Here is a 14,061-nt window from a genome sequence, read left to right as displayed (position 1 = left end):
AATTGAATCACCTCTCGTATAAATTGTTCTTATGTAGGTAAGACGTCATCTCATAATAGGATAGCATCTATAGGGTTCATCAAATTCTTTGCCACTTGAATTTGGAGTGTGACTTGGGGAGCTTTGAACACAGTGGAGAAAATTCGCACGTGAAAATTCATCAAAAATAAAAAAAGGGGAAATGACTTTAATTCGAGAACCCAACATTTATTTTTGTCAAACATAATGGAGAAAATCCGCATGTAACAATTCATTATTAAAAAAAAGAAGAAACGACCTTCATTCGAGAACTTGCTGTTAGGAATTGGGGAGCTTCAACCATAGGGGAGAAAATATGCATGTGACAATTCATAAAAAATGAGTGGAGAGAAAAAAAAGAAAGAAAGAGAAGAAATGGCCTTCATTTGAAAATCTACTTTTTTTTATTTGTCGAAGAGTTCGAGGAGTATATAACACATATCTAAAGTCAATTATAGAGATGCCTAAATTTAATAAAAGGAAATATAATATTTAAAATATCGCAATAATAAATATAGACTATATAATTTATATCGTATTGTCCTTATTAGAATAAATTCCATTGTAAATAATCTATGTATTGGCTGATGAATATATAATATATATAGGAATATATTTATACTTTGATACAATGGAATACTATATAATTTTTATACTGGCATTTATATATACATATATATATATATATATATTTTGACTCATGAGCATATAGGAATATAACGGAATATATAGCGTATATATATGTATGTATATATTGATACAAGAGAATACATAAATTTATTCCATTATATATATTTCGTTGAGCTATATACATATAATTGATATATTCTACTATTACATAATAATTAATTAATCAAATTTAAAACAATATATATGATAATATTTCTTTCATTTATAAGAATATAATAATTTTCTTGAAGTAAATCGATGACATGACAACACAAAGAGAATTTCGTTTTTTACTTTTGATGATGTAGCGGCGTGAGAATTTAGCTCGGGTTTTGTTTATATATATATATATATATATATATATAGTATTACGGGATATCCTCCCATGATTTTCATGATTTGTTTTCTTGTACATAGTATTGTATTATAGGATAGATATGTGGCAAGATTAATTACTTGTAGCATTTAGCACTCTTTCCTTGCATTCCTTTAGCTCATGGCTATATGTACAAAGACATCATATCAATGAATTTGAAAAAAATCATTCACAGAAATCTCGATTTTGTACATGGTATCAGAGCAAAATTTGATTGAGACCGATCAAATTATTGTCGATATTCGATTTCTGTTCATCGATCGCTCAATGGCTGCCAACACTTCATCTCCCTACACTGTGTCCTCCTCTGATGGACTAGGAAATCAATATCTCGTGCACTCTTAATGGCGAGAACTATCTCACCTGGTCGAAACTCAAGTGGACATCATTGATTGCGAAGAACAAGGTAGGCTTCGTAAATGGGACTATCCAGAAGCCGAATGAGGGAAATGCCAATTACCAACAGTGGGTTACCTGCAATTCCATGGTGGTGGCGTGGTTGTTCAACTCAGTTGATCAGAAACTCCAGCCCAGTGTTGTCTACATTCAAAATGCTAAGAGTGTGTTTGGATTCATAATTAAAGTAACTTTGATTTTGATTTTGATTTTGATTGTGGAAAAGGACAAATGAGATGTGATTATAAATTTGACTTGGGAAACGTGTATTTTTTATTGTGTAGTGTGTTGAGTTAATGTTAAAGTTAAAATTTTTAACTTGAGAAATGTGTGTTTTTGTTGTGTAGTGTGTTGAGTTAAAATTAAAGTTAAAGTTAAAATTTTTTGTCCCTGAATCCAAATAAGGCTTAAGAATTTGTGGGACGATCTGAGAGAAAGGTTTTTCCCAAGGTTTTATGAACTCAGGTCTCAAATTTGTCTTATGAAGCAGGAAGGGCTATTCGTCTCCAAATATTACTCTGTGCTGAAAGGGTTGTGGGATGAACTCGAGAATTTTCTCGAGATAACTCAATGTACCTGTGAAGCTGCTGCATTTGGTGTATCACAAAGGGAGAAGGAGAAATCCTATATATTCCTCATGGGACTCAACCTTGAATTTAGCACGGTACGATCTAATATCTTGAGTATGGAACCATTTCCTTCTCTTAACAAGATATACTCCATGATCGTACACGAGGAGAAGCAGAAGATCGTATCCCGTGTAAATGAGGCAGGAATAGATGCAACCGCCTTCTATGTGAAAGAAGAGGGAGCTCAGTCAGAGACACGTTCGAGTGGCCATCCATTCTGCGACTACTGTAATCGACTAGGCCATGTCCGGAGTACCTGCTGGAAATTACACGGCAAACTAGCAAATTGGGTGGCTAAGGGAAGGGCAAAACAAACAGGATTCAAGCAAATGAAGAAGGGAGCAAATAGTAGCTCGGGGTCATACAATCTAATGGGCAATCAAGCCTAAGTCAATGCTGTCTAGACCAGTGGGCAATCGGCCCATTGCATAGGAACGCCCAATCAGTTGTCTGAACTCTGTTCGGCCCAATTCGCCCAATTCTAGAAATTCCTGAATATGATGGGGAATGATGATGAAATTGTCGAGCCTCTTGTTGGTAATAATTTCATTCCAATTGATCCAAATGTTAATTGGATTATTGATACAGGAGCATCACATCACATGACAGGCCGAGTTGATATCTTATCTAAGTTCAGACGACCCATTTAGAATTTTTGGGTTACAATTCCTAATGGGCAATCAATTCAAGCGGCTCAAATTGGAGATATACATATTTGGGATAATTTTATTTTAAATGAAGTATTAGTAATTCCATTCTCCAAATGCAATTTAATCTCAATTGTCCAATTATTGACTGATTTGAATTGCCGAATGATATTTCTCACTGACATGTGCTTGATATAGGACCTAGCCACGAGGAAGACATTTGGAGTGAGTGAACGGGTGGTCTATTATTTAAGGCGCGTGTCTTCATCAGCTTTTGCTTCACCAGTTATTCCAGAGGACAGTGGATTATGGCACAAGTGATTGGGACACCCATCCAAAGGTGTTATTTTCAAGGGACTTGCATATGGTTAAAATAAAACTAGGAACAAAGTTTGTGATATTTGCCATAGGCAAAATAGACTCAATCTTCGTTTCTTATCAGTATTAGTAAAGCAAGTCATTTATTTCAATTGGTTCACTATGACTTATGGGGTCCATATTGAGTTAAACCGATAACCGTTGCCTATTATTTCTTGACAATAGTTGATGATTTCAGTCGAGCAGCATGGTTTTACCCGTTGCGTGATAAAACAGAGGCAAAACAGAAGTTAACTGGTTTTTGTAATTTAGTGAAGAACCAATTTGAGAAATCTATCAAAATCATTTGAAGTGATAATGGCTTAGAATTTCCTTCCAAAGAATTACGGGACTACTTTCTTTAGCGTGGAATAATTCATTCGACATCTTGCTTAGACACACCGCAGCAGAATGGACGAGTGGAAGAAAACATCACCACATCCTCAACGTGGCTAGATCACTCCTTTTTCAAGTCAGGCTTTCTACTCAGTTTCTGGGGCGAATGTGTTTCTATCGCTGGATACTTAAATCAATCTCACACCAACATCGGCTTTATCGGATAAATCTCCTTATGAAGTGTTGTTTAATAAGACACTGGATTATTCACACCTACGAGTATTTGGCTAATTATGCTACGAGCATCATCGGCCTCGAAATAAACATAAGTTTGGGAAACATTCGCGTAAATGCATTTTTATAGGATACTCATATGGAAAAAGAGGATGGTGTCTTTATAATATCCAATCAGTTATGTTACTAACTAGTATTATGGAAAGTCTAATGCAGCCACGCATTTTTGTCCTGTTGGGGCGTTGTTTGTTTGACAGTGATGATGAAGTTAGTCCCTTTCAGACGCACTATAATGTAGGACATGCTAAGTTTCAAGGGCATGAAAATATGTGGCAAATTGTTCTTCACCTTTCTCTAAGCGCCATGAATGTTTGACTTATATATATATATATATATATATATATATGATCATCTCATGAGATTTTTACTCAGTGCATTTGTCATACGTGCAGGTTCGGGATAGAGCAACCTTGTACTTGAACACACTTGGAGCTGATGGAGCAATTGCTGAAACTAATGAAGATGCAAGTGAATTCCTGTTCGGATCTCTGGATGTTCCGCTGGTCAACTTGGAGACAAGTTTGAAAAACTATGGAAGTCTTTTTCCTTTTTTCTTTTATAGAATAAATTGATGTCTTTCTTTACTTTTAACCTTTCTTGTTAATGTGTAAGTCTTTTTCCTTTTTTCTTTTCTAGAATAAATTGATGTCTTTCTTTATTTTTATCCTTTCTTGTTAATGTAGTCTAGCTTACACTTGTTTTTTTATTTGTGTGCAGGAGTCCTCTGATGAACCCTTTGATATTTCCTCCGTGCCCAGGGAGGTCAAAGTTCAGCCACTTGCATAGAAGAAAGCACCGAGTAAAAAGCCAGCTGGTTTGGGTGCTCCTCCTAGTGGGCCTACTGCCACAGTTGATGCATATGAGAAGTTGCTTTCTTCTATTCCAGAGTTCTCCAGCTTCGGCAAGCTCTTTAAGGTTCCCAGACAAACTCTCTGTGTAAATGGCTTCAGATACTAGATGGCCTATTTTATTCTTTTGCTCTTCATAAATCTGCTTACAAGCTGCTTGCATCTCTTTTGTGCAGTCATCTGCACCTGTTGAGCTCACAGAAGCAGAGACAGAATACGCAGTTAATGTGGTCAAGCACATTTTCGACCAGCATGTCGTGTTTCTGTAAAACTGCACAAATACAATTCCAGAGCAATTGCTGGAAAACGTAATTGTCATTCCTGGTCAGCTTCTTAATATTTCAGTGTTCTTAAAGCATTAATGGGACTAATAATGAAATCTGCCTTTTGCTAGGTCACTGTCCTAGTGGATGCTTCAGAAGCAGAGGAGTTTGCTGAAATTGCATCCATGCCTCTACGATCTCTTCCCTATGATTCACCAGGACAGACCTATGTGGCTTTTGAGAAGCCACAAGGAGTTCCTGCAGTTGGAAAATTCTCCAACATCTTGAGGTTCATTGTTAAAGAGGTAAACATTCTCCAGTACGTTAATTTGCAGTCCTCGTGGGAGGTGTTAATTTGCAGTCCTTGTGGAAGATGGTAATTATTTAGCGCAATGAATTTCTGTCTCCATCTTCATGAACCTTATAAAGATATTATTGAACATTACAGATTAAGTTATTTCAAGCTGTATGAGCACTAGTAAGATTATCATTTTATGGTATGACTTCCTTATGTTTTAGAAATTATATCTAGTATAATCCTATATGCCTAGCTTGCTGCTTGATGTCAAATATTTTCAAGCAGCTTTTGTTTTGAGATGTCATTATCGTTATATGAAGTTATTTTCATGAAAAGGTTCTGTAGCCGATATTGTTCTATATTAGAGACCATCATTATGTCACGGAATTGCTCTGCAGTTTTTAGAATGATGAGAATTTATTCATCGTTTCTTGCTGCTTTTTTCATATGATTCCAACATCAGGTTGAGCTATCAACTGGTGAGGCAGAAGATGATGGTGTTGAAGATGAATATCAGCTCGAAGAGCTTGAGGTGGTTGCAGCAGATTACTTGCAGAAAGTTGGAGTCTCCAACTTTAGGAATGCATGGGAAAATATGAACCCTGATAGCGAGAGGGTTGACGAGTATGGCCTGGGACCAAGGGAGAGCCTGTCTGAGGCTGTTAACGCTGTCATCAACCTTCTTGGCATGCAACCATCTGAGGTAAACTATTTATTCTTGAGTATGCGATTGTCCCATCTCTTCTTGGTTTAATATGTAGAAATTGACAAAGATGATCGTGAAATTGATATTGTTTCTAGGATGATCTGCCTGACTTACCTTCCTAATTGGGAGATCTCCAAAGTGTAGTTTTAACAAGGTAGTGATTTCTCACATTATGACTATTTTGAAGTCCTTTTTAACATACTATTATCCTCCTACGGCTTACGTGGTACTCATATAAGAGCTCCTGTAACTCAAATATCTACCCAAAGCTTCGGAATAATATTCTTCCTCGAATGACTTTTGTAGTTTCATTGTCTTTTTATCCCTGCCACTGCCTCTTTCTTGCTTGATTAATGCTGACCTTGCTGAAGGTGGGATAATCATGATCTAAATCAACCTTTCTCCTTGTGCGTTCTGTTGTTCTCAGGGCACGGAGGTTGTCCCAAGCAACTCAAGGTCGCATACCTGCCTACTTTCTGGTGTGTTCATTGGCAGCATGAGGGTCCTTGTTCGGTTGTCCTTCGGGATCGATGGCGAGAGAGAAGTTGCCATGAAATTGGCCATCAGATCAGATGACGAGAGCGTCAGTGATGCGATCCACGAGATCGTGGCAAGTGGCTAATTTTCTGATGTGACTTTTGCTCAGCTTGAAAATTTTTTCTTGGCATTATTCTTTTCCCTCCCTTATGTGATGGTGAATGATAGAATAGGCGAACTTAAGTCCCCCACTATGAGGACCCTTTTATAGAAATGATTCGGTTCAACGAATATGTTTTTGAGCTGTGGTGTTTGATGTTTTGTAGTAACATTCTTTTTGGTATGTCGGTGGCTGTATACTCAAATATGACATGGAATGTTTATGCACCTTTTGCTCTTTAATTCGGACATAGCTTGGGCGGCTTCTAGTTGGCAAAACCTCTTCTCGTACCTCTTTTCTACAAATTGAGGCTTAGTCGAGTAATCACTATCATCAAGTTACATCTTGGACTCAAAATTCTTCGTCCCACTGATCTTGAAAATTTAGGCAATAGAGCTATATCGCCCGCCTACCAATGAATAATTTTGATGAGATCTATAATATCGGTCCGATTTACTACGCCCTGTCCACGTCAATTTTGGTGTGACAAACAAGCCACTTGGGGCATGTTTGGTCAGCCTAGTTATGGGGAGGATAGGTTGAGAAATTTTTATCCTCTTTTGGTGGTTCCAGACGAATCACAGGTGGTTTGTGACAATCATGAGTTCGAACCTCACTGAAGACGTAGAGCTCGTCCCTATGTGGGTGTATTATAGGATAGCAATGACCGGTCCATAATGCTTGATCCAGTAGGCCTTGGACTTAATTTACTAGTGTGTTGGTGGGGCTGTGGTTATCAAGTTGGGCTAAAGTCTCAACGAGCTATGGCGAAAGGAACATTCCGTGGCGGTTAGATTTTCTTAGTTGGAGCAGCCACAGCGGACTAATAACCCGACCTAGCCTTTTATTTATAAAAAAAAGGGGGCATTTTGGGGATCACCTAACTCTCCTGAGGTGGGTGATTTATTAGCACTCGGTCAATCATCTCAAGGAACATGAGACGATCAAGTACATGTCAGTAATTTCAGTTAAAATTAATAGAGATATTGACACTGTGCTTATGTTGTTATCAAATCGATAGTTTGTGATCTTTTATGCAAAAGAAAAAAGTTTGTACTAAAATCATTAAAATGTGAAAGTTTGTGAATTTTAGTTATTAATCCTAAATTTTATGGATTTAGTGGAAACTTTTTATTTAATCTTTTAGTAAAATATTTGAGTGCATCATGTTATCACTTTTGATAATTGTATTACAGATTCCCCTACACATGTTATGATTTTAAATGCAACTTTGCCTCGGCCCCACTCTCTCTGGCTAGTACTTCCCGTCTCTTCTTCTTCTTCTTCTTTTTTTTTTTTATGTTGGTTCTTTGCCTTTTTTTAACTTTAAAAAATTAATTTTCTTTACAAAGAATGTAAATACCAATTATTTTTGCGGGAAAATTGACAAGAAGAGAAAGACAGCTAGTTTAGATAGATGGGAAAATGAGGATATGAGATATAAAGTTGTATAGAATCTTCAAAAATTTCCATTAAGACTTTCTCTCCTTTTCTTTCCTTTCCTGTTTCCCTTAATTCAAATGGAGGGTAAATGTAAACAAACAGGAAAAGAATGAGGATAACAAAAAAAAAAAGGTAACTTTTAAAGCGCAAAGGATTTAATACTTTAGGGGTAATACAAAGGCAACTCAAACTATTTGGGGTGCTGTTTAAGTCTGATGTAAACTACAGGGGTCGAAATTGGAAATAACCCTTAACTAAATTTGAAACTTCTGGTGGTCTGCTAAAGCTCTCCTCTGCGTGACCGATGATGTCTTTCTTCCTTACCATTAGTCACTGTTCCTGAAACCCTAAAGAGAGAGAGATTAGAAGGTGACTCTCCATCGTCACTTTCCCCTTAATTGCTTGCATTGCATGTAGACATCTTCTTCTGGTTTCTCTTAGCAATGTTGTTTGATTCCATCAGCCGTGCTAGCGTAGATCTTTGGTGTGATGTTGATCATGGCTGCCAAGCTGCCATAGATTTTCTTGCCAGTGATTTTTGCTGTGGTGCAAATATATGTGACTAGAAGAAAAACTAAGGGGTTGCCTAAAAGAAAAACTAAAGGCTGACTCAAAGACTCGACTTTGGGTCGGTTTATGGCATGAAGGCAATTTTGGTCTAGTATAAAGCTCCCCGTTTATGCATGGTTTCAGTGTGCTACTGGAAAAACCACTAACTAGGGATGGGGGCTCCCGACTTATGAGTATGAATTCTTTGAAATCAAGCGTGGATCTTTGGGAGCCTGTTCGATGGCATAGACGACTCAATCCGTTTTCTTACTCAGAACCTCTGTTTAACCTAGCTTCCTATTTTGGCGTCTGTGGGATTTTGGATGTGGTATCTGGAAACCCACTAAGATGATGCGATGCAAGTGCAAAAAGTAAATATGCGTGAAGTAAATGTACTTAAAATAAATGTGCAGAAAGCGATAAATGAACATGCAAGCAAGCAAACGGGATTGACCTCGAACCCACTAAGAATTGTCCTCAGCGGAGTCGCCAAACTATATGGACCCGAATGTGCTCTCGTCGGGGCCTGCATGCGCGCGATTGAATCGCGCGGCTTGGGAATGTTCACCTTCTCGGGGGACGCATGACAGATACGCGTGAGAAGGAGTCGCCACTACCGGTTTACGATCTGAAGGTCGAGGGCCGGTGAGTTGCTCAGGTCTAGGGGTAAGGATACACCTAGTTTTGCTAAGGCATTGATTTGTGCGGAACTAGAAAGTTTGAGTTCGGGGGTTCACGTTACGTGCGGGTCTATATCTCGTACGCCTTTTCGGTACTCTAGCTTGATAAGCTTGCAGTTTTATTTATTTACCGCGTGAATTAGGATGCGCTCGTCTTACACGTTTTGACACAAAAAATTTGGTGGACCAAACGATGCGGGTTGAGAAGCGAGAGAAAGGTAGACCCGTATGTCGGGGAATTGGTTCACTATCATCACGTTACAGTTCATCAAACCATGATGGTTGAATTCCTGTGTGAACCGAAACCGCGAGATCTTGGGTTTACTCTCGTCTAGGCAAGCATTGGACCGATTCGGTTAGTTCGGCTCTCGAACCGTTCGCTCACCGACAAGGATTCTTACAGAAAATGAATATACAAAGTAAAGTCCTCGCAATACTCTCAAAATAATACAACAAATTACAAATTACAAATGCTTGAATCCCAGTCAGTTTGCGTTCGATTATTATTTTGCTCTAATTCGCCGTGAGTTTAAGGAAAAATCGAAAAACTAAAATTCAAATGCGCTCTCAGTGAATAGGGTGTTGGATCCCGTGATTGATGCTTAGGGTATTGGACCCTAAGTGCGATGCGGCCTATGAGTCAGGCTCAACCCGCATAGACAAACAAGAACAGAAAAGTGACAAGCAACATGCCGATAACAGATAATGTGTTTATTATTGCCAAATGTACGTGAGTTAGCAAGTTATTAACCATGGTGTTTTGGCATGCAAATGTTCTATACTAAGTAGACAAACGTGTGCAAAGCATTTTGCATTCAGCTTTATTTCAAGAACCTGACAGACATGGGGTCTGTGGTCAAGTCCTTTGTGTGTGGATTGCTTTTAGAGTTATGTATTGTGACACTGCAATATCATTGAATATGCCGAACTTGTATTTTGACTCTAGATTTGGAATCTAGAGTTCTACCTAACCATTGTCTACTGATTAGTTAGGTCGAGTGAAAGGTTAATCGGGATTTGTATGTTTTATGACAGAGATCATAGTTCTAACTACCCGAATCTACGATAGGATGATATAAACTCATCAGTTGGATAAGAAAAGGCTATGCAGATGAACCTGCACCTTAACAGGTATCCTGTTCTTATCCTAATACCGTAGTATTTTTGTCAAGCTAACTATAGGGGTGTCACTAAATTATGAAAAAGACGATTTTGCCCTTGACTTGAAAATCATTTCCAGAAAAGAGAAATAACGCAATGCGGGCCATCTCGGCCTACAGTCGGTGTCGACCGATTTCATGGATTTTCTAGGGTTATGCAAGAACCCCGAAAAAGTCGAAGAACTGATCGATCTGCCCGAAAGTGATCTAAAAAGATCTTTTGTATTCTGACCTGAGTTACTTGAAATCAGGTAAAAATTCAAGTTGAGACAAAAAAGTCATTTCTAGACATCCGTGCTACATCGGACCGCGCGTTTCAGGATTTTGAAAATGCGAGTTTTGTAAAGGGCATTAATGTCATTTGACAATTTGTCGACGCGAGTTATCAGTTAATGGCTAATTCATGCAAGTTTATTAATGCCAAGTGGGATTAATCATGTGAGCATACCGATTAACTTGTTTGTGAAATTACAGTTTAAGGATTATTTTTGAATGTAGTAAATGTGTGGATTATAGACAATCAAACAGATCATGAATTGATCCACTAAATGGAGTCTGAGTACCCAAAAATCTTAATTTAATGAAAATGATTCATAACACGGCGACCTAGATGGGTTCAGGAAGGTCGAGGAAATTTGGTCAAAATGACCAAAATACCCTCGTAACCCAAATGGACTCGGAAAAAGTCACCGATACACGAATACATGCATTTTGCTTGGAAAACAACATTTTAAAAGGGATTTTAATGTGGAATTTGCAATAATATTGAAATTGTGATTGCACAAAATCCGAGAAATGAATTTCATCGAGGTAAAGAGGTCGTTCTTGACCCGAATAAGGTTAATGAACTCTCGGCTCTTTCCTCTTAAGGATAACCGTGAGTTCCCTTGATCCATTTCGGGTTTCAAGCGATCTATTTAACTCGATTTCAACTATTTCTCGCATGCTCAAACGTTAAAATACGATAAATGACACGTATTTTATAAAATCAGTATCGTCATGATTTAAATAACACATTTAAATATGTAAACATACAGAAACATGTTATTTATGGAATCGATAAAACGATACTGACTTCATGGATGCGGGAAAAACGTAAAAACTTGGGAAATGACTTAAATCGAGATAAGGAAGTCATTCTTGACCCGAAAGGGTCAAGAAAGGTTACCTATCTAAGAGATTGACCCAAGAGGTATCTTGACCTTTTAGGGTCGGGATGGTTTTTTCGACTTCGATTTAAACACATCCCAACATGCTAGCATATAACACGACGATAAACATGCATGATATAACGTGAAAATTGCATAAAAACGAAGTTTTGCATGTGAGTATAACTTAAAACACCTTATAACCCTCCAAACACAACGAATATGTAAAAGTCCTAACTCCTCTAAGTCGGGAATGGTTATACCTGGTATCGGGATGCGGGATGGGACTGTAAAAAGTCGGGTTGGACCATTGGCGGGTCGGGTTCGGGCTGTTTTGGCTTGAACAGACCCGACTGGAAGCAATAGACCTAACTAGGGCGTTGTCTCGACCCGACTAGCACCCGGGAAAGAAAAATCTGGTTCAGGTCTTTTCGGCCGGTTTCCTTGGTCGTTTACGGTAGTTGTGGACACCCAAGGGACCCTTCTAGATAGTGGTGGTGGTCGTTTGGGTCCAGTGGTCTCGGTTTGACCCGTAGAGCCCTACAAAGATCAGGCAAAACATAGCACGTCCAGGAATAGACCCAACTAGGCAAGTATCGGGTCAGACGTCACACTAGTGGCTCCCGATGGTATTTTGCGGCAAGGTCGGTGACCCCCAACTCCTAAGGGACCCCTGGAGGTGACTGTGGTGGTCGTTTGGAGGAAAGGGTCTCGGGTCGACCTGATCTGCAAGGAAAACCACAGGTGAGCCGGAAAATTTGACCCGACTGTGCAGTTGGGCTATTTCTTCTTGCTGGGTCAAAAGCAACGGGTTTTCTGGGATCTCTCGACTCCTAGACACTTTTAGGTTGTGTATGGAGGTGGTTGATGGGTTATGGCAGCTCAAACCAACCCGAAAGGCTCGGAAACCCAGAAATGAAAAACTAACCCGGTAAGGACCAAACTGAGTTCGATTCTGTGCTAGGCTGGTTCTATGCCTTAGAAGTTTCAAATTAAAAATCTAACTTCGGAAATGGACTGAGGGGGTCGAAAACATGTGGGTTATGAAGTTTGGTGAAATTTGAATTTAAGTCGAGATGATAAACATCATGATTCCGACTTAAGTTCTTGGGGTTTTGCTTGGTTTCAGCTGAGCTGAATGCTTGCTGCGGTTTCTTCAAGTCTTGGAGAGCATTTAAAGAGTAAGAAAGCTTGAGAGAGATGGCTAGAAGGTAAGTGATTAAGTTAATGACATTTGGGCAATATATAGGCAAAGCTTAAGTACAATTAAGTGAGACAAAGCTTGATTAATGGCATGATTAGCAAAGGGCAGTTTCATTAAGAAAAGAAGAAGAAAAATCTTCTTCGAATGCATTAATGAAGAAGAGATAAGAGCATTGGTGAAGGTGGAGTGTTAAAGTGAATTGGTAGACTTGATATTTTGAGGGAAGATAAGGCAAGTTGCTTGGAAGAAGAAGCCAAAGGGAAGTGTGGTTTAGGCAAGGAGCGGCTGCCTAGGGTAGCCTGTGGGTCCCACAGGGTCGTGATGAAAAGTCAAGATGAAGTTTAAGTCCCGATTGATCGCGTGTTTGAGGCTCATGACTCAAATGAACATCGAATTGTCAATGTGTGCGTGAAAACGGTTCAAACGAGCACAAAATCATCTGTTTTGCATGAGAAAATGTTCGAGTGGTTTTTGGGCTTGGAAGCCGGTTTTGCTCGTTTCAGGCAATCAGAGAAAAGTTAGTCATTTCTGAGTGCGTATCTCGTGCCTACATTCCGAGTTGGTCATTTTGACGTGCATTGTCAATCAGACTGAATAATTGATCAATAAGTCGGTTGAAAGAGTCTACAGCCAGATTTCTCAGATTGCTTTTTGAGTTGCTTGGGTGATCCAAAGATCGCTGCGATCTCTGTTAGTTGAGAATAGACCTTGAAGGATTGAAAAATTATATATGAGACCATAAAAGCACTGTTCTTGAGGCCTAGATGAATTGTACAATTCCGTCTGAAGATTTCACACCGAGCCTTGGGATGAGTAGTACTGTGTTGGTCAATTATCTGACGTCAAGTTTCTGCTAAAAGGACATCCGGTTATGAATTTTCGTTGAAAACTGTCTTTTCTGCTCTTCGGAGGTCATTCGGGAAACTGAAAGGGATTCTGCAGTTTGATTTGCTCGATTGCGTCTGTCCGCTATAGTTTTCGGGGCAATGCATGACTAACTTTGTTTGCCGATGGTTTGTCATTCGAGGAGTCTATGTGACTTTCGAGAAGCAATCTGAAGCAATGTTTATGATCTGTAGAATTACGGGGTGTGACTATCTGACATCGGCCATTAATATTTCTCTGACGAACTGGCGTTTTTTGGGCTTCCACTAAAAAGTTGTATGTATTTGAAAAATTGCTCTGTATAGAGTAGATGATCTGCGAAATGTGTTTGGAGACACTTTTCATTTGTTTGGCACCGCATGGGAATTTTGATGTCCGATATTGACTATTTTCTGATGGTCGAGTAACTAATAAAAAATAGCGTTGTCTGTATTGTATTCTGAAAATGCCGGTTTTGGATATTGTTTGGGCTCTTTGTTTGCTCTGTATGTCACTGGATGATTATGTAAGTTCTGCTG

The 14,061-nt window shown here is 38.9% G+C and overlaps 1 protein-coding gene across 1 annotated transcript; it reads left to right on the top strand.

The window, feature by feature from the left end:
• The first annotated feature begins 4,439 nt into the window (after positions 1–4,439).
• Positions 4,440–6,731, top strand: LOC116205389 (coatomer subunit gamma-1). Its single transcript, XM_031537986.1, has 5 exons — positions 4,440–4,637; positions 4,747–4,878; positions 4,965–5,138; positions 5,595–5,834; positions 6,265–6,731. Exons 3-5 carry the CDS (start codon positions 5,019–5,021, stop codon positions 6,457–6,459), a joined length of 555 nt encoding a protein of 184 aa, XP_031393846.1. The 5' UTR covers positions 4,440–4,637; positions 4,747–4,878; positions 4,965–5,018; the 3' UTR covers positions 6,460–6,731.
• Positions 6,732–14,061: the final 7,330 nt, after the last annotated feature.

The sequence above is a fragment of the Punica granatum genome, chromosome 4 (assembly GCF_007655135.1).
Source record: "Punica granatum isolate Tunisia-2019 chromosome 4, ASM765513v2, whole genome shotgun sequence".
NCBI classification, from domain to species: Eukaryota; Viridiplantae; Streptophyta; class Magnoliopsida; order Myrtales; family Lythraceae; genus Punica; species Punica granatum.
The sequence above is the reverse complement of the archived record's forward strand: the minus strand, read 5'-3'. Positions and strand labels throughout refer to the sequence as shown.

Coding starts and splice junctions, on each gene's coding strand:
- LOC116205389 (XM_031537986.1), top strand. CDS start 5,019: ATGCCTCTACGATCTCTTCCCTATGATTCACCAGGACAGACCTATGTG. Junction 5,139..5,594: donor TGAGGTTCATTGTTAAAGAG/GTAAACATTCTC, acceptor TTCCAACATCAG/GTTGAGCTATCAACTGGTGA. Junction 5,835..6,264: donor TTGGCATGCAACCATCTGAG/GTAAACTATTTA, acceptor TGTTGTTCTCAG/GGCACGGAGGTTGTCCCAAG.